Source organism: Galendromus occidentalis, unplaced genomic scaffold, assembly GCF_000255335.2.
Source record: "Galendromus occidentalis unplaced genomic scaffold, Mocc_1.1 scf7180000077428, whole genome shotgun sequence".
NCBI classification, from domain to species: Eukaryota; Metazoa; Arthropoda; class Arachnida; order Mesostigmata; family Phytoseiidae; genus Galendromus; species Galendromus occidentalis.
The window spans coordinates 613,294-634,444 of NW_003805416.1; the positions used below are offsets into that span (position 1 = coordinate 613,294).

The 21,151-nt window shown below is 52.8% G+C and overlaps 1 protein-coding gene across 1 annotated transcript; it reads left to right on the forward strand.

Annotated features, from left to right (window-relative positions):
* Positions 1–7,103: 7,103 nt before the first annotated feature.
* Positions 7,104–20,159, forward strand: LOC100907173 (blastula protease 10). Its single transcript, XM_003742679.3, has 9 exons — positions 7,104–7,281; positions 7,661–7,847; positions 9,798–9,942; positions 10,996–11,113; positions 13,254–13,578; positions 16,219–16,365; positions 17,511–17,596; positions 18,055–18,194; positions 20,036–20,159. The coding sequence occupies exons 1-9, from the start codon at positions 7,186–7,188 to the stop codon at positions 20,157–20,159; spliced, it is 1,368 nt and encodes a 455-aa protein (XP_003742727.2). The 5' UTR covers positions 7,104–7,185.
* Positions 20,160–21,151: the final 992 nt, after the last annotated feature.

Consider the following 21,151-nt stretch of genomic DNA (forward strand, 5'->3'; position numbering starts at 1 on the left):
TGGCTCTGCGAGAAACCCAGGGTCGAGCAGAGAGGCTCAGCGATCGGAAATATTCTCCCGTGATTCGCATTCCCGGAGGCATTTTAGCGCAGCTGAGGATCACGGACAGCCCGGAGTGGTCCGACCGCCGTTCTGTGGGACGTCGTTCTCCAGGAAAACTCGCTGGGTGCTGTCGCCGCGACGAGTCCGCCAATTCACCGAGGGAAGTTGTCCCTATTTCCAATCTGGAACCCGTCCTCAAAACGGGTCGGATTCGGATCATTGGGACAGTAACGTCAGCGGCACCAGCTCGACCGGGAACATCTGCAGCATCAGCCATGATGGCTGAATTTTTAGAAACGTAGAATCATCGTGCAACGCAGCCGACAGGTGTTACCGAGCTGACCGTCTTTTTGATGGTCGGATCGAGTTTCCCAATGGTTTTCCCGAGGAGAGAAAGTCGAAACACATCGGTGCCTGGTCCGTTTGAGATGCGGTGCTTCTCCTGGGTAAGAGAATCTGTCATCAACAACCTCCTTCTGTCCCATAGCCGTCTGGAATGCAGATTTGACTTTCAAAAGACGTGTCCGCTAGATTGCGTTCTAGACTCTTGGTCGGCCTGGATACGATTACCGTATCGGATCCGTTCGATATTCTCCAAAGTTCGACACGAACGAGTCTACAGTCGTTCGGCTGGACCCATTCGGTTTTTTTTCAGGTCACCCCGACCGACAAGCGAGTTTTGCTCCCACGCATGCGAAAGTTCAAAGAATAATCGCTCTAAGTTGGCCGGCAGCAGATGTCTCGGAGGTAAAAAAAGATATCTCAGAACTCGAGTCGGAGTACGTCATGAGACCGTAAGGCATCTGAATAGACGTCAGACACGGACTCCTTCAGAAAGGGTCCCATTCCCGTCGCAAATTGCCTATGGAATGACGGAGGATGGAGCGCGCGGGAGCGGTGAAGAGTGGACCTCTGAGCCTTTTTGTTTCTCCTGTTTCCGCTTTAAACAGAGCAGAAGGTAGGATTGTTGGAAGAGGTGAGATTGTTTGAGGAGCCAAGCTCTGACGAGCGCAGCGACGGGAGAGGAAATAGGTGGAGGGAGCTGTCGCACTCGAAACAAATTCGTTCATTTCTCGCATCGCTGGTTCGTTTTCGTAGTCTTTCATCCTTTTTCTCAGCTCAGGACCCTCTGCGCAGTCGCCGGCGTCGGTGGCGGTAGCGTAGTGCCCATCTTTTTTTTTCATCGTTTTTTTCCAAAGTAGTAAACGGTAAGGAAAGATTGTGCGAGGACGTAGGAACAGACAGATAGCTGGCGAAGAAGATGGAGAGCAGAGCTTTCAAGGCCCGGCTTTCGAGAAGCGGCTCCTAAGGAGAAGGGATGAGGCACGAAACCGAAATCGCAACTGAAACGGAAAGTCGGAAGGGGGAACGGAGACACGGACCGATAGCTTGACTATCGTTCCCGATTCCGTGGCCAGCTTTATCCTTCGAATTTCCCTCCGGACGAGCCGCAGAACGGCATCCGCCGAAGAAAACTTGCGCCGCTCAGTTTCTGTGCAAAACGCGTCAATCGAGCCATGTTTCGTTTCTGCGAGTGCTCGTCTCACTCAGAAGCTTCGTTGTGAAGATCGATCAACAATACCTAAATCTAATTGACGATTAGCAACCTTCGCGTAAGAAGACCCTTTTCTCGAACGCGGGTGATTCTCTCTCAAATAGAACCCGGAAAATCCCTCCGATTCTGTAGCAAAGCCTTCTGCGCACATGTGCACTTCGGAAATCGCCGCTGGACCCCGCGCGGTCCAGCGCTCATACGAGACGCAGGTTAATTTTTTTTGGTTCCCAGAATCGACGCAACGTCTCAGAAACAGAGCCATACGGTACTCTGGGGGACGTCACGTACCACTTGAGAGCAGAACGCTTCTGATCGGCTCGAGATAGCGCCGGCGGCGCTGAACACTGTTACGAATTCTTCTCGGCAACAACATCGATGAGCTCGTCGGACACAACATCAGAACGTCCCATGCGGTACGACCGAGCGGTGCATATACTCGATACCCGGACCGTTCATTAATCCAGAGACACGAGTTCGGACTTTCGCTACGCTCAAAAGTTCATCCGTCATTGCTCTCCAAGGTCCGCATGCCGTCGGTGGGAGTCTTTCTTCCGTCAGTGCTCGCGTCCTCCGAGACAAGACAAAGCGACGGGATGAAATTGAATCCAATGAGGATCCCCAGCATGTCCGTGGAGGAGGAATTCGGACTATAGAACTTTCCTTGAGGAAACGCAGTCCGAGAATGGGCTCCTGACTCCGTCCAGTGGTTGACGTGGAATGGACTGCGGATCCCACTCGCGAACTTTTCATGGGCTCTTCAGGGGTCCGATTTGTCTATTCTCTCGGAGGGATCGAATGGCTACCCGTGTCGATGGTCAGAAACAATTCGAAGCTCGCGGAGCACTCACGTGGACTCGCAGTTACGGCAAAGACCGATTCCCCTGTCATTTGACTCCCACCGATAGAAGGCGGACTTGCGAAGTCTCCGTGTGAGCTCGAGTGATGCTTACACGGAACCCCGAACGTCAGAGAATGTCGACTCTCCGGAGAGTTTATCCAGAGAGTTCCCGAAAAGATCAGGCGTTACGAGAACTCGGTCGACTCGATCAGATCAGAAAACCTATTGCGCTTCCGTGCCCTACCACCGTCCAAACGTTGGTCGACTTCCTCTCGGACCGGATGTCTTATCTAGAAACGTTCGAAGGCACACGTTCTCGTAGCCTGCCGCGGTATTCATGTCAGCGTGCGGACCACGAATCTCGCGCTTCCGGACACGCGATCCGAAGAAAGAGGGAGAGAAGTCCCTCCGGATCGATCAACAGGGCGATGGGAACGACGATAGTAATTGCCAAGTCGAGTGATCGCTCGGCGTCCGATGACGCTCGGTAGCGCGTCCACTCACTTGGATCCATGCACTTCAAATAATTCTGAGCTTGAATAGAAAAAAATTCGGAAGGATCGTAGAAAGCCACTACCGCGCTGTAGCCTTGAAACGTCGGTCGTTCCGCTCCTCTGCTGGTGACAAGGATGTTACGGCGGAGGTCAATCATTTTCGGTGTTTCTTCCCGTAATCGAAGTCGTCCTCCCACTGAGTATCTTGGGTCGAGGGGAGAAATCTTCCATTTATTCCGTTTTCCTGGCTGGCCCTTCTCCGTTATTCAATAACGAAGTTTCGCATGGTCGGGGTCGCGATTCGAGCCAAGTGATACACAAGCTGGGAATCACAGAATCGCGAAGAGCACGAATGATCGCCTCATATAATGAGCTTGCGATATCCTCATGAATCATGGAGTTTTTCCTAGAGGCGCTCTCGAATGTTGATCATGTGTTGGCGTGACGGAGCGGGGCGGAAGACCGCTCCACCATCGAGGGAAACTGATGTCCATGCCTGATTTTGACTTATTCCCGGGGTATGCGAGAACACCATCAGAGAAGCGACTAAGACGCATCTGCTTCAGGCTGAGTTTAACGGGAATTCGCTTGGTGATTAGACGAATCACGAAGTGCTCAGGTGGATCTTCTCCGGGACGCTGAAGACGAAGTGCCCGAAGACGAAGCTTGTAGACGTTTCCACGACAAGGAAACCGTCAAGCCACACCTCACGATTTCGTTGCAAGGGGTATAAACTCCGAAGCCGCGCCCGGCTGGTAGGCAGAGCCTGCTCGGGAGGGTGCAAAGGTCGAGTTAGGAAAACTGGCAGACTGGTGGACGCAGTAATTCAAGCGAGAGATGACAGAACAAGCTCTCTGTCAAAAATCTGCAGGGGCCGATATACTGCCGTTTTCTCAGAGTTCCGAGTCAGTTATCTCCACGATGGGATAACCAATCATTAGGATTGGGAGCGGAACGAACACGCTGAGCGGCCCGTGGAAACGTCGCCAGACTTGAGTCTTGACGGCAAGAATACAGCAGTGTGCAATATGCTTGTCAAGGCCACCTCCATGTCAAACTCTCCACCTCCCGTCTTCGCAAAGTGCGTTTTCCCCCGAAGTTCTACTCAGTTTTCGGAGACGTCAGGGCAGACGAACGAAGGAACGAGCGAGCGAACGAACGAACGTACATATATGATGAGAGAAAACAACCTGTAGAGGAACGTTGTTGAATTCGTCGGCCTGTATGTTTTTATTTTGTCGAAATCCGTGAGCGGCGACCTCACGGTTGTGGATCGTAATTGAGGTCGCTTCTTCCCCCCGGACTTCCTCATGAAAAAGGACGTTTCTCCGTGGATGAGTATCTCTCAGACACCGGCACACATAGAGTTCCGTCGGATCGAGTTGGTCCGCAGATACCGGATCCGCAAACGTATATCATCTCTACGAAACGCGCTCCAGTGTTCGCAGAATGGGATTTGCATTGTTCAGCTCCTTTCCCAATCGTGAGTGACAACTCAAGCGAGGGGCGCAACTAAATGGTTGTGGCAGTTGTCGGTCCCTTGTGAAATCTACAACGGCTGTCGGCTCCATGCACGGAAGAAACGCTCGGCGCAGGTGGCTAATGCAGTCGAATTCTGTGCGGCAGACCGTCAAGTTGAGACGAGACAGAGGAAATGCTGGCAAAAGGAGCAGCTAAGAAGAGATCCTCTCAAGTTGATGTGTTCCTCGCGGAACGACTGAAGTTGCCGGGGGAAGAACGAGGCCAGTCACGGATGGTTAAACCACTGATGAGGCATTGAAGAGTCCGGGGATCGTAGCAAGCTGAGAAATCGGAACAAACATCTTCCGGCCATCCTAGAATAGGTAATATAGCGAGAACGATCCTCGCTCGCTCGCTCGCCGAATCATGCCATCTTGGGCCTTATGTCAATGAAGACAGCGAGATGAGCAGCAGCAGCACCGGAAAAACCGCGGGACAACGGAAAAAAGAGCCTCGAGCTCACTATGAGGAGGCAGTAATCCGCCTCGAGCGATTCGCGGCAGTCTGGGATGTTAGGGGCTTGTTTTCGCTCCCTGCTGTGCGAGCCCTCCCCCGCGAGCTTCGAGGGATAATTAACGACGTTTTACACCAAATGGAGCAATGAGCGTCTCCATCGCGGAATCTTGCAACTGAGGACGGTTAGCGTTCCTTGCTGCGAACCACGCAGTTCACCACTCGCGCTGAAAATGCGTTCGTCTCGCCCACCATCAAGCGCGAGAGTTTCTCCGGCGAATTCTCTCCCGGTGAGCTCCGGATGGAAGCAGACCGGGATACCGTAGTTCCGTTTCGGTGTTCGGCCGAATAATACCGAACATCGAGATCTCCATCTTCGAATAGAGCTTGATTAGCTTCTCGAGAAAGCCTCGGATTTTCTGAAGAATCTTGCTTCGCTGGGAGTTTTGACAGGCCTGATGGATGTTCACCAGTCACGATTGAGCAACATCATCTTCTGCGGGGAAATTCACTTCTGGGAAACTCCCGTGGCTTGCGAAAATCACCGGGAGAACCAACGGAACAGTTTCGCTCCCAGCGCATTCCGCACGGTTGAGGGGACGGAGGCTGGTGGATATCTTCTTGATATTGCAGAATACCTGGGAAATTTCTCCATCGCGAGAAATCATCCTCGGAGCTGTCCCGAGTCTCTGCGCCGCTCGGTTGAGCTGCACTCGGGTTTCTGTCAGACTTGCGCCCGTGCCGACAAGCATTTAGAGATGAATGTATTCGAAAGTCTCGACCATCTTTCTCGGCGAGCTCGAGGGATCGAAGCCGAGCTCGAAATCTGAGGCTCGCCGCTTCGCCTCAGAGTTTGATAGAAATCAGGGATGAATCTTCAACTCTCGTAGCTGACGGAATGATTTGTAAGGAAAGAGGAAGGAGTTCCCGATGGCGCTGGAAGAATCGCGTCAAATTTTGCCCCAGTAGGTCGACCTTTCAAGTCCCGTGTTCCGGGACGGCTGGCGTAAGAAAGTTCCTGCTAGCCTGATTCCCCCCTACCCCCAGAGTCGAGTATGCGACTCCCGCTGAGCTCTACCGGAACCCCAGGAGTTGGTCCCGGCGAACACAACGTGACATGCTTACGAACCAACGATTTTCTTTCAAGAGCTCCGACAAAGATTCTCGTCAAGCATTCCTGACCGGGGAAAATGGATGTGCGCCCACGAAACGGAGTCTTTTCTTCGACAGCGCTCACCGATACTCTCACCGAACAGCGTGACTTGATTTCAAGCACCTCCCTTTTATTCATGGGCATAAATTGTATCGGATACTTAACCTCGAGTCCCCGTGGGATTCACAACCGAATCAGGACCTATCCTCCTGCGACTTCGGGATCCTCCTGTCCGAGAGTGAGAAATTATGAGGCACCGACTCCATCAGGAGCTGTCATTCGTCACCTCCCGTCTCGGCGCGCCGTTCTCCTCCGGAACTCCCCCGCGTTCGACGCGGCGTCCCCGTACCTGCAGCGGGAGGTGTGGATCCTATTCTCGTCCTGCCGTCGCGGGACACCGGATTCCCATGGTTTCCGCCGAAACATTCTCATCCAACATATGAGGAAATAGATTTCGCGGGGACATTCGATCATTCCCTGGAAAGTTGGAGATGTGTCGAGTTCCAAGCTGTCTTTAGTGCACTCGTGTGCGTAGTGCCAGGCTTTCGGAGGCAAATCACGAGACGATGGCAAAGTGGAAGTTATGGAAGAAAGAGAAGACCCTCGAGGGAGGGGGGGTCGAGGGTTGAGGCTGCGGTTACCTCAACTCCGAACTTCTCTTTGGAACAAATAATCCCTCAGGCCATAGCGGAAAAATTCACCGGGTCCGTTCCCTGTGATTGGTACCCGGATGGGAGCGGAACAAATCGGCCGGGAACTTGTCTCCTAATAAAGGCTTGGAGGAATCATGCGGGCCTTCTTCCGAGATACTGGGATCCAACGCCGACGGAAGCTGCTCTTTATTTCTATAGAGTTCTAAGGTTTCTTGCCTTCCATTCTGGAAGTCGGCAGCGGCAGGCTTTCACAAATGCACCCGCATTGGACTATCATACTTGGTGATCGAGTTTAATTTCAACTTCTCCCATCGAGAGTATTTTCATAGAAGTTTCTCTGTTTCGCTGAAAGAGTGGATCCACGGCAGAGACCCGCTATTCACGGTATGTTCAGACGAAACAAGCTTGATTCGGTCCCGGAGCTGAGAGTTTTGCTCGATCGCCTCGCTAAGACTTCTTAACGTTTCTTCAGCAGAATGGCTTTTCGATTTTCTGGCGCTCTCGGGCCGTTGCCCCAGCGACCTTTCTCAACCCTCTCCGTGGGGCTCACTTTCACAGCCTTGGCAGTTCTGGTGAGTTTTCGCTTTAGTGGTTAAACTCGAATTCTCTCCTTTCCCACATCTCGAACCGCATCCGAGCCAGACAGCTTGTCCGTGAGCCTGGCTCAAGGCTCACCATCGCCCTATGTTGTGGAGACAAATGAAAATTACTCAGACCGGAAGCATCCCGGGGAATCTCAGCCACGGAAATTCGTCCTCCGACGATTCTATACTCATTTTTATCGACGTGGAAGCGATGCTGCGGACGCTTCGCAAGGGAATTGGACCAGGATGTCGCAAGGAGATGAAGTGTATAACGTGACGCTCCACTATTCCTTCAACCCTCCATCTCCCCACCTCGAAGAGAGAAGAATAATTCCGATTGCATAAGATACGTTTCTTTCAAACCCAGACAGGCGTATCGTGCGAAGATGATTTGCCTTTCTCGCGGAGACCCGATCTTTCTAGCCTAAAGCTGGAACTGGTGGAGGGCGATATGGCCGTGCCAGCGAGTCTGTTTCGCAAGGGCGTTCGACCTGCAGCGATGGCCTTGGCTCAGCGTTGGAGGAACGGTCTCGTCAACTATGCTTATCACAAATGTGAGTCTTCCCTGTTTGCTCTTGCTGCTGTACGCTGTTCGTTGCCTTCTCCTCGGCTGTGCGCTACATCGCAATCCCCCCGAGGTTCTTTGTGATGCGCACTCTCGACGTTCTCGAGTATAATATGCTGCCTCCATATCGAGGGGATTACAACTGAATGACCTAGAGACTCCTCATCGATGCAGACAAGTCTCCGAAGAATTGAAGGGAGTTCCCTGCTCTCGGAAAAATTGCAATAAAAAGGGAAAATATTCGCTCCGGGCCGATACCCTTCGAGGTTGTGCCGAAGTCACGCATCGGATGCGTACTCAGCATGGTGATAGCGACCCATGTCCTCCATCTTCTCTGACAGAAGACTCGAGGGACTGGTGAGGACGCTTGTCTTGCTAGAGCCGTCAGCGTAAGACAAAAAAGTGCGGTTTGACGGGACACTCGTGAAAGCTCCGTGTTATACAATATCGAAAAGAACATTACGATGAAACGGCGTGAATGTTCCGATAGCGGCAACTCTTGACAGAGTCTCACGCGGTCGATTTAGATATCGTATAACCTAGCCCTAGACGAACGAGCAGTCAACGCCTCCATTGGTGGGACCGGGGATCGCCGCTCGGTGCTCGCGCATCAAGTGTTTACCTAGTAACTCTAGTACCTGCGCTCGCTCGTTTCCGTGCAAACTTTCACGATCAAACTTGTACGTCTCTTGTTCGCACTGCTCGGAAGTTGGGTTTCATGCAGGGTGGACGCATCTCGAGTCCCATTCTAGCGTCCTGTCGGACAGCCCTACCGGACAGCCCTACCGGACGGCCCCACCACACCTGCCTGAACTCCTGCTTCATATGTTCGTTCGCCCCCCATCTCGACACCCGATCAGCTCGCGATATTCGTCGTTAGGTGGACGGTGAATGAATACAATCCCGCCACCAGAATGGCATCGACACTCCGTGTTCCTCTCGAACATTGACCCGCGTCCTGTCGGCAGCCAGAATACGTTTTGACGGGGCACGACAGCTGTAACGATCGACAAAGCGTGCCGAATCCACTCACTTATTCCGGCGAAGCCGTCAATGTTCGCTTCGCCTTCGCCACGTTTTCGCTAACGGAAATTCCGTGACAAGCGCCATATTTCCTCCCTGTTGGTCTCGCCATCGTATGCCCGCCTTTGATACACAACACGTTGCCGACGTTCTGATCGACCACGTGAAGAGAAGTAGAAGGCTTCCCTCCGTTGTTAATCTCGCAAACATATCCGATCGGGGTGAGTCCCGAGAATGATCCGATTCTGTGGAGTTCGCTGGGATCAGTCTTGGTTATACAAGATTCTTTCCGCGGAAAATCTCAGACTCACCCCTCCCTATCGAGAACAGCTGGTACGTACTTGTGACCGGCGGCGGCGCCTAACAAGCTAAGCACATTCCAGTGACAGCCTTGGGCTGAGACCAGCATAAAGAGCGACCATCTAACGCCTGTTCTCCTCTTTCCCTCGTTCTGCTCCGCATAGAGACGTCGCTCAGCCTTGTTCGCTTGAGCTCGCTCTGGCTCCTGCGAAGCCATCGCCCAGTCTTCGAACAGCTGCGCAGAGTGCATTTGTATAAAAATTCCATCTAGACTACACCTGAGCTGAGTGTAGCCGGAAACAACGCTGTTCTCCACCCGACAACCAGGGTCCTCCTAAGCCCCGAATTTTCCTCGAGCCAATCCCAATCACGGAATATACGGATTATCTCATTCGAATTATCCACCGCGTAGATCCCGAGTTCTTCTTCTCTTGAAACCATGATATCATCATGCTCCTGATAACGCTTGATTGGATAAGTCCCATTCATTTAGCTAGAGTTCCCACATCGCTACGGATAGGCGATGGAGGAGAGGGCTTCAAATTCCGCAGGGGAACAATCCTTTACGTTACGAGTAACTCGATTGAAGTCGCTAATTCGTCGGAATCGATTCCAGCGGCGGAGGCGAAACACAGGGAAGTCATAGAAGCAGGTATAAAACACTGGGAGGAGAACTCGTGCCTGTCGTTCAACTTGATGAATCAGACTTCGTTTGCGCCCACCACAACTCATCATATTCGCTTCCGGACAGATAAAGATGGGTCTGTATAGCCTTGATCGTTCGATATAAAATGTCAGTCGAACATCTACCCTGTGGTACTCGAGCATCGAAGCCCTTCGCTCCGATTGCAATGCCCAGCTCGAGGGGACCTTGATCCTGACGGGCGGACGAACAGTCGCTCCAACTCAAGCAGTCGCGGAAAAACTTCCGATACTCGCTGATCTGTCGAGGGAAGGTCGCCCCGGATATTGTCAACGAAGACTCCATGAGTCTCAGAGAGCGATTGTAGCGGGAAGAACACCAGCGGTAGCAACAATATCCTCATGGTTCATCAAGGCCAGACGGGAGGCTGTTTTCTGCGGCGCCGTGTGGCGCCATACCTATTGGAATACCTCTAACTAATATGAGATGGACGAGGAAGAAATACTCAACGCACAGGAACGGACCATCAATGTAGTTGCAATCATGATGGTGGACGTTTTCTTTCCTCCGAGGGGACTCTTTGTACGCCGCCATCGTCCTTCTCCTCGGGGTGACGTCGAATGGCTAGCCCACCCTGAGGCTCGTCCTCTGATTCGGTCCATTGGCTCGATGTTGAGCGGGTGCTTCTGCCGGAGTTCGTTTGTTTGTTTGTTCGTTTGTTTCTATTCATCGTATCCACGCCTTTTTTTCGAGTCATCAATTCATTGGCGCTGCTCGGTGCTCTCCTTCGGCGGCTCCTCGTGTGAGACTTTGTTTTCGTCGCACCCTCACGGTGAACGAGCAAAGAGCCGGTCGAGATAAGGCGCAAACGGACAGGAAGCGAACAGAACTGCATTTAGGCGCCCGATTCTATTCCTGTCGTTCCTCTCACGAGCACACGCAAGACCGAGCCCGGAGCGGCGGGGCTAGGGTGTCCAACCATTTTTCTTCGCTTCCTTCGGTCTCCGAGTCAGTCGAGCGGCTGTTCGGTTCTTTGTGTTTTTCTTCTGTTCGTTCTTCACTCGAACGCCCGATACGAGGGAAACTGATTCGAAGCGAGATAGCGATCACGAGGAGTCGCCGGCCGTGCCGAGTCGAATTGCTGAAACCGACTCCTCGCGCTTCGTTCCAGATGCTGGTCGCTCGTGGGGAGTACGTCTTTCGTGAGTACTCTGCAAAACATCCAGGACCTGGATTTCTCGGGGATATCTTACCAGGACATCAATCTGCAGGACCCGGGATGCGTGCGGGTGAGTAATCTGTCACTTACGCAGTGCTCGTCTATTCTTGCGTGGAGCACTTATCTTCCCATCTGCTGTCGGAACAGGAGCCGTCGCCGAGGCTTAACAGTCGGCGCATTATCAGCCGATTCCATGCTCAGATGCTGCACAGGGGAGCTGAACGGTGAAAACGTTGCAAAACTGAGAAAACTTGGCTGAGCTTTCTCCCACAAAAACGTGCGTCTGAGAACTAATGCCTCGCAGGGAAACGGAGGTGATGCGTTCCTCTTCAATCTGAGAGTTCGTTGAGGACGACTCATTGAATGGACAAAGTGTCAATCAGTGACGATCAGGCTGAGAGCCTGAGTGAGCCATCTGCTCATGGCAGCCAGAAGTTTCTGGGTTTTTGCACCATGTGCTGCCACTGATAGTCCTCCCACCTCTCAGAGACTCGAACGGAAAGACTCATTGAGATGCGAATATATTGCTCTGCAAACAGAGTCCCTAATTCCTGGCTTGACCAAAACTCCGCAAACTTTACCGCCAGAGAATTCCGCACTCTCATCACCTCCTGGGACGGCGGACGGAGGGAAGTTCGCCCAACTAGGTCGCAGACTGCGTATCGTATGTCGACGCAGCACGCTTCCACGATCGTTCCGCGAAACCGCCGCGTAGAGTCCGTGAGGAGAACCCGATTCGAGCAGGCGTCATGAACAGATTCACATGCAGGCAATTATTTACGTAAGACAATTCCGTTCGCTGGATTCCCCAAGTCGACGCGATATTTAGCGGCAGTCCCAGTTCCTCGCTGGGCGTTGTCTTTGAATGGAGGCCAGTTATGCGACTGACATCAAGACGATTCAATAGTCATACCGGAGACTATTACGAAACGCACTTAGAACGTATGACGGGAGCGCTAAAGCGTTGTTTGTGTCGCAAACCTCCTTCTCGACCGGGGAGCTGCAGTTGACGTGGAGATGTCATCTGACTGCGCGTCACTGATAGCTCATATACATATTATTAAGCTCGAGCTGGGCGAGCTAGGATTCAAAGCGCAGTCCATGTGATTTTTCGCTCCCACAGCGGCCAACGAGGTTTCCAGCCGGATGTAGGAGAAGGGTGGGGATCGCTCTCGGAACTCCGAGCTGGCCCCGAGCGGTAGTCGGTGAGCTGTCCGCCATAGTGCGTGCTCTCCGAACCGCGTTCGGATAGCTGACGAGAGATTTCGCCACAAATCCTCATGACACGCTTGGCTCGCGGCGTTCTCAAACCCTACAGGGCGTCATAAATAAGTAACGCCTTCTTCAGCGGACCGATAACGCCGACCGGAGAAAACACGCAGTCTAAATCTTGGAGAGTAACGCACGCCCCGCATGCACTGGTTCGAGGCGAGATGAGCCCCTCTGCAAGCTCGTTGTCCTCAGGCTCTCGACGGATTTCGTTTCCTGGTCGGGTGGCTGGCTGTCTTTCTCTCACCAACCCAGAGATCCGCTCTGATTCCGACCGCGTGCGAATCCAGCTCCGCCAATGTCTTTGTATTGTTATAGTTATTATTCTGGGTATTTTACTTCGCTCCACGCGCCTGGAGAAGACCAGAACCCATGTACAGTAGATCCACATCCAATGCGAAACCGTCAGCCCAGATTCACTCCTTGTTCGGCGAGAGCCCCATTTGGCTGAATTCCCGCTGCCCGACAGCCCTAAGGCAATCGATCGGACAATCGACACGGCGAAAAACATATGACCAGTAATTTTTCCCGTTGCTCCATTTGCACCGTGTCCCTAAGACAATCAGGAGTTCTCTCATAGGCGTGTTCCGTGTCTCCCTGTGCCTGCCGCTTGTCCTTCGCTTGCCTTGTGCACTACGCTTAGGTAAACAGTTTTTCCGTCGATGGCAACTGCGCAGCACTCGGCCGCCGCCGCCGCCGCCGCTACTGTTGATGCTCTGCCGACGGGTCGTCGGGCTCCACTTTCGAGAGGTTCTCAGAACTGACGTTACGGCACCTCCACGAGATAGCTACGAGTTCCGCGCCATTGGAGAGAATTATTACCCGCTTTTCTGGACTCCAATGGACCTGCTGCGACGCAAGCCTCTCGGAAGAAGGCTCATAGACTGGTTCCAGATGATCTTAGAAGTTCACCCAAGTGCTGAAAATGAGCTTGTTCACAGGTGGGAACCGTCGTCCACGAGATCGGTCACGCCATCGGCTTCTTCCACGAGCAGTCACGGAGCGATCGCGACGACCACATCACCGTTCTGTTCGAGAACATGGATCCGCAGATGAGATCCCAATTCGAGAAGCAGGACGACATGAACTTCACTGTTCAGTACGACTTCTCGTCGGTGATGCAGTACCCCCAATGGGCGTTCAGCAAAGACGTTCACGAGCTGAACACCATAATCACGAAAGATCCCTTCATGCAGCTGAGTCTCGGAGGGGACGTTCTCACGTTCCGGGACAAGAAGCTCGCCAACGCGATGTACAACTGCGACGGTGAGTGTTTTCCCCCTTCCGCTCTCCTGCCTTTTCTGTGGTGCGAATCACAGCTGGAATCGGATAGATGATAATTAGGATAATAAGATTTGGGCGGATACTTGGAGCGACTTATAATTAATCCGCGGAGATGGCTTTTTCTGTAAACGCGTTTCCAATAGTTTCCTTGAGAGTGCTGAGGCGAAAAAGACGGCCACCGGATCCGATGGAGTTCGGCATCAATTCTCCTAGTCCTCGCAGTCTCACAAATTCCCTTCCCGGCCGGTAGACACAAGCCGATGGCTGTATGACGTGCGAGTCCTCTCTCGGTTCGTTCACGTTTGCCGAGAGAGGAAGAGCCCGACTCTGTGTGAGCCCATTCTTGTGGATTGAGTTCCCCAATGAATGGATTCTTTTCCGTGGCCGTGACGTGGCATCAAGCGAGAGAAGGGTAGCCATAGCGTTCTGTGGTGAAGAAGAATCCAGAGGGAGGCGGAGAAAGACGACAACGACGTGAGCAAAGGGAGAAGAAGTCGCTGCTGCAGGAGATTTCAGCTGGCCAACGCAGTGGGGCCACGGTAGGCTTCCCCGATCCGGGATAGCTCCGGAATCGTGGCCGTCCAGTAACCTAGACCGGTGGTGCGGAACAGCTCCCGGGAATGCAGAGCTTGCCGAGGTCAGAGAGAAGAAAGAAAAAACACGCGGGAGGATACGATGAAAGACGCCTCCGGAAAAGATTCTCAATGGAAGGGTTTGTGGCCACCGATATTGCTGCGAATTTATAGCAGCGTTCTCGGATATTCTCGCGAAGTGGCTCGAAGGGCAAATAGCGAAGTCCTTTCAGCCGTATGGTCGAGGAGCATCGGGATCACGTCGTTCGGAGTCCATTCCGCTTATTCGGGGTCGCTCTCTCTCCCCCCACCGGGTCGTTGGAGGATGGATCGAATGAGCCTGTGAGCGAGGAAGTCTGATTTTTCTGCCGAGTAAGCGAGCTGCGCTGATCTCGGAGCATTTGAGCTCCCGACCAGACGACTTCCGTATGTGGATGGAATGAAATACGGCGGTACACGACAAGCGTTGCCGACTCGAGCACTCGTCAGTCAGGAACGTCGACGGTGACGGATGCGAGGAACAAACGAAACGAGGAGCAACAACGATCATCGATCTCGGCCAGAAAGTCTGCCGCGCCGCTCCTCGGAATCGACGACGACGCAACCGTCTGGGCGAAAAACGAAAACGGAGAAACTATTAAAAAGATTTATGTAATGTCGGTGGCCATTATGGGAAAGGCAGTCGCAATAGAAGGATCCGGACGAAGGTCTCGGCCTTTCAGCCAAAACGAAAGAAGCACACTGGACCGAGGTCGTCGGAGGCTGAGCGCACGCTGGCTCGGTGAGGAAATACAATAGCTGACCTCTCCGAGAATACTACACAAAAGCGAGATCCCTCCCAATGGAAATTACCTGTATTGAAGGAGAAACGACGGAGGTTCGGGTGGGATTCGCAAAATCCCAACGCTTTGGCTGTCTCCTCCCGCAACGAGAGTCAGGGGAAATATGGAGGCAAGCTCCCGACAAGCAGCGGACTTTCGCGTCAAACACGTGGATTCGGCTCGAAGTCCCGCAGCGTGACGTCGTTCATTCAGAGAGCGAAGAACCAACCGTAGCGCTCCATGCGGGCTCGGTCACTTGAGTTCGGTCTTCTTTGCTGGAGATGGATGCTCATCCCAAAGATGAGCTCATGAGCTCCGGGCTGGACTCGTCCCTCATTCGGCAAGGGTATTCGATGAGTAATCTCAAATAATGAGGAATCTAGCCGGCAGAAAGCAAGGATCAATTCTTCAAAGGAGTCCAAGAAGCTCAGCGGATGGCATAGCTCGAAAAATTCAAGACGGAACTCACTCCGAAGCTTTTGCGCAGCAAACGGAGGAAAGAAAAATATGTCGGTGTGAACGGCTTGGAAGGAATCCGCTCCCCGATCCCGAGCCTCAAATAACATTCTGGCCTGGATCGACGAAATCGGTTTCTCCGTCGGTTTGTCGCTGTTGTGCTTGGTAGTTCGACAGGAGGAGGGAATATAGGAGCTCTTGACGTTCAGACGGCACACACGGATGCTCACTCGGAAAGCTTGTGGAGGGTAGAGTGTCACGGCTCCATCAAGTTTTGAAATATCCGGACAAAATCCAATGTACTGCGTACAATATTGACCGCTGCGCAGACGACGTGTGAAAATATCGGTGGGCGGCCACCGACCGCGGAGAAGATATCCGGAATCCCGATTCCGCGGAAGGGATCGGTCCCGTGGGTTCTGAACAGCTGACTGCGACTGTCGATCCGAGGACCATCATTCGATTAGACAAATGAGATTCTCGACAGGAAATCGAGGAGACCGACAGGATGAGTTTCCCGCGCAGGCGGAAATGTTTATTTAGCCCATGAGAGGATGTTCCGGGACCGCCGGCCTCCATGTGTCTTGCGTAGAGAAATATGAATTAGGTAATTGGACTTCGCCCCGAGTTCCGACGATAGCTGAAAATAACGCATTATCCCAAATGACACCTTTTCCATGATGGACGCATACAAGCATGACTTACATGATCGATTCGGTGTTTTCATTGCATGAAATTCTAACTGATGTTTTCTCTTGGAAATTCGTTCCCAGCGGGTTGCTCGAATCGAGATAGTTTGAAGTGCGAAAATGGTGGATTTTTATTCGCGCGCTATCGGGAAAAACGGGAATGTTCTTGTACGTGCCCGCCGAATACATCTGGAGAGCGCTGCGAGACGGTCACGCGGGAAAACTACTACGGTAAGTTCGTCGTTCGTGCGTTGAATAGGGACGTCAGTTGAGGCGTATCTCGAAGAGCGTTTTCCCTCTGTCGTTCCTCCTAATCTTATTTCGTGCTGTTGCGTCATTCGCGATAAATGAGATGGAAAGAAACAATGACGATCTCCCTACGCCGCCCGCCGCCCTTTTAGAATTCCCGTTTTCCTTCACCCCACCGTTGCTGAATTCTCTTCTTATGGATGGAGCAAATTGCGTCTCCTGGCTCCGCTCCGACAGAAATCTGCGACTCGAGTCTCCCTTTCTAGAAATGAATCTTGTCCCATGATCTGGCGAACGAGTCGCTCCAGACCTGCTCGGACCACACGCCGGTCGCTCCCAAAGTAGCGAGGCGAATGGCGTGGGCATCGTTTGAGATTCGTACACGGAAAACGAAGATGGATGAGCTAGTCACTGTTCCCAACTTTCCTTATGGAAAGTCCGCGCACTGTTTGTTCCGCGCTCTTCCAATCGGTCTCTTCTCGATACGATGCCGATAGTCGACGAGCATTGAGCAGCTCGGGATCGGAGAGCCGAGTAAACGGGATTCCTGCCCGGAGAAGATTGGCCGCTCCTTCCGAAAGCGCCGGTGCTCACATTAGAGAATCGGAAGCCTTGCAACAATCCGAGGACATGGGAGCGCTGCTCTTCATCTTTCGCCACGCGAGTCGAGTCCGCGATAAGTTGCAACGGCAACAGGTTATAGCAAGCGATAGCAGCAGTGCGCCGTATGCTAATAGCGACGCCACGGAAGCCGAGGCCTGCGAGAAGACACGGGAGTTTCCTCCAGACGTTTCCTACGCTCCACGCTTTCATTCGGAGGTTTTAGCTCCCAAGGGAAATCGACGGAGACTCTTTCCGAGCAAGCTGGGACTGTTTGCTGGCAGGCTGGAAATTTAGCGCTTGTACGGTTGGGAATTGATAGGAATCTCTCCGGATCGCGACTTCGTTTGCATCTTGATCGTCGAGGTTTCGACGTGAGACGCTATTTGCAATCTCGAGCTCCGGGTTATGGTCATCCGATGGGCTAACGAAGGGCAGCGGGGGGCGAGCCGTTTTCTTAGGGGAATCCAAATTTTTCCCCGATTGATCCTGAGTGTCTGTCGTAAAACCCGATCATTAATCCACAGATCATCCCAAATGTGGAGGGACCGTCACGACTGAGGGCACTATCGAGACTCAACGTATCGACGAGCCATGCATCTTCTGGATTCAGGTAATGATCCGTTGTGTCGGGTCCTCTCCCGAAACTATCGGAGCGTCAAATGGAATCCCTTCGACTCCTCGAGCTCTCGACGGCCGATTCGGCCGCTCGTGGAGCGGGGCGTTTCTCATTTTCCGTTGGGATGTCTCTGTGGTGACAGACGACTTACTTTTCGGTGATGTTTTGTTTGATAAGCGTGCGCCGTAACAACACCACGTAGGCGAACGCAATTCGTATCCTCTCGCCTGTTTTCTTTTCTCCTGAAAAGCGCGGCGAACCTATGTGTATGCATTGGACTGGGAGGGAATTAACAGACCATTATTGTTATTGCTGGCGCCGCCGATGCCAAGGCGTCTGGCGGCCGAGCGAACGGTTCTCGCTACGAGTGCTCGTGGCCTTGTGAGGATCATCGCCCATCCGATTGGATCAACTTGGGGGGGAGCGCTTCTTTTTCCTCTTCTGTTCCCCAGGCTCCCGAAGGCAAGAGGGTATCGCTCAAATTCGACGAGTTCGATTATCCGGAAAGGAGGAAATCGGGCCGCAGTTCCAAATTGAAATGTCGTGCGACCAGACTCGAAATGCGTCTCAAAGACACCGTTCACGGTCAAATGTAAGTTCGACATAAACCCTAGAGTTTGAAAAATCTGTTCGCGCATATGTATATTTTCCTCCGGGAGTACTCGATCCATAGGGGAAATTAAGATCCGAGACAGGAGGAGATTCCCAGACTCCTGAATTTTGCTGTGGTTCAACATCCGTGGGAGATCCTGAAAGACCGACCGACCAACGACAAACCAAGCGGAAGACAGACCGCCAATCGAGGTTCACCGGCGACAAAGCGAACATTGCGGCGGTGCAAAATATTTTCTAACATTTTTTTCCTCGAGCCCGACTCATCTCGTTCCGTTCCTCAATGGTCTGCTCTGCGACGAATTCGAGGGCTAGTCAAACCGACTCCTGTTAAGGAGGAGCGGTGCAGTAGTCCCTCTGGCGCGAAAGGCAGATAGCGGGCTGCTGACCATTCAGGGCGCCCTGATAGACGAGAGCGACTAATTATTCCTTTCGCTCCGAACTGTATCGGAAGCCGACCGAGGGGTCTCGGTTCAGGATTCACTAGAAGGGACGGTCTCCATGAGCTGAACTGGGAGTCTACCCCATTCTGTTCGCTGTGAGCGTCGGTAGCTCTACCGATCGATCATCAGGGCGGCTCGAGCGGTTCGCGGCGCACTGCCTGGCCCGCAGTGCCCGCAGGTTTAGTTCTCGCTCATGGGTGCGTATGAGGTTCCGAGTGGCCCTGAAGAAACGTTCCTCGGTGTTCTTGTGGCGTTGGCCTCATCGGGACGATAACCCTGTTGCTTTATTGGAATCTGCGGACGATGAGGCGGTGCTCGATAATCTCATGCAGCCTCGAATATCAACAAGCTCTGCTTCTAAAAATTAGCGGAAGGCAGGCGCTTCCTCTCTACATTGAGGGAAGAAATTAGATCCCTCAATTAGGGCAACCTGCTCTCCACTTCCCCAAGGAAAAACGCCTCCGATTGTCGGTCCCGACCAGTAGAGGGTACTCTATACCCTTCAATATGTTATCCAATTACCAATTAACGTCACTTGACCGACGCTCAACTCGGCGACGTCTCGCCTGAGAGCCCCTAAGCGGGCTGCTTTCCTCAAAGACATGGAAAATTTCTGGTGAAATATGTATGAGCAGTCGTTATTTGTCCCCGGGTGGGGTTTTGTCGAGCTGTGCGGCGAGCGTCTCCAGCTTATTGCATCGCTGTGTTCCATTCGCCTTGAGCTCTATTCGTCGAGGCAACTTCGCGCACTAGCCATGGGCCGGGCGCTCGAACTTTAGCGGCGCTGCTGTCAGTCTCCGCGCAACCAGCTTACCGACTTGTGACGGCGGAAAAAACGTTTCATGATCCTTTGTCGCTGCTCATTCCCCCCATCTGAAATCTTCTCCCCAACTCGAGTCGCACAATGAAGGCGGGGATCAGGGATACCCGTCTCTCGAGTCGATGCGCTCCGAGCTTGAGGCGGTCGTCAAATCGAGCCTTCGACGAAGATCATAGTTGCGGCTTCGGTTTCGAGTTCGGAGAATAGAGAACTTGCTGTTGGAAACCGGAAAGAGATGTACATACAAAGTGAAACAGCTCGCAAGGCGCTTCAGGGCGAAGACAAAAGAAGGGACTCTATTCCCACAGACAGGGACATGTTTTGCAAATTCAATTCGGATTCCAGCGAGCTTCCTACACGTTTCCGCTGTTTATCACTCACTCATCCACTCTTCCATTCGCCTCTTTTCTCCCTGGCCTATAAGCTGGTGTCCATGAACGACACGCTGTCAGCAGCGGCTGGCCTGACATCTGAAGAGTTCTATTTGTGCAAATCTGTTGGATTCGGTCAGGAACTCGCTACTGTTGTGAGGTCTTTGGACAACTTCTCTCCTTGCAGGTATTGCGGCGACGAGCTCGCCGGGAAAGAATTCAAGTCGGACACGAGAGACCTCATTCTCATATCGAGCAGGCTGGCACAGGAGTCCTCATCGGGTTTCAAGGGCACCGTGACTTTCGAATGAGCAATCGAATAAAACACTCTCACCATCCCTCGGAGAATCAGTCGTGAGGTCTTGATTTATTTGTAGCCAAGCTGCGCAATGAAACCTCAGCGAACACGCCCATTGTGGTGATGAGGTTGATTCTTGTTTATTTGTTTTGCTCGTTCCTTCGCTTGTTCGGAATCCTTCGCGAGCGGTTCTGGAGGTCGTTGCGAGGGCTCGCCCTCAATTTGGCTTCGGAATCTTTCAGCTTGGATGTTGGCAACAGCCCGCCGGCTCGACTCGCCCTCTGTCATCGTCCCGTGGCGCCAGGTTGACTCGTCTCGCCTCGTCGTCGTTTCAATGGGTAGATCCGTTCCCAGATTATTCAGTCGGTTAGCGGGCCGACCAATCTAGCTCTGATGCGGAGCTTTATACGGTCCCTGTGATTTATTCCACCTGTACGAATGCCTGCAGCTGGATGTCTAGAATTTATTGGGATTGATCGACGATGACGGCTCGAGCCGACCACCGGAGTCTTTCGGGACTATGGAGGTCGATGTTTGATACCTTATTGATTATCCAATCCCTACGGTTTCGCTCTGCAACGTGGAGCTCGGGAGGAAGCACCGTCTACGGGATGAGCCGGGAATACGGAAGGAATGCGGTAGAGAGCGAGGGCGCCACCTGAGAGGAGCGTCGCGTCGCCCATGTTGTCAAGAGGACCACGATGGCAGTCGAGGTCACCAATCAGCGGATCACTGCCATCGTCAGCGATCCAGTTCCGAATATGCAGCCAGAGCTACGCTCCCGAGCGAGGTTCTCCCCACGATACCGTTCAAACTTGAGTCGGGAATCCGCTTCGCGGTTCCTGCTTAAGGAATCACCCTCTCCAAGCGGAAGCGTCTCGACGGACGCGGTGGTTCTACGTGAGTTTGATGAGAATTGTTCTCATTCCTCCATCGAACTCCCACTCTCGATCGGATGCGGAAGCATAATGTTGCTCAGCAGGCGGCGATGATGAATCCTGATGA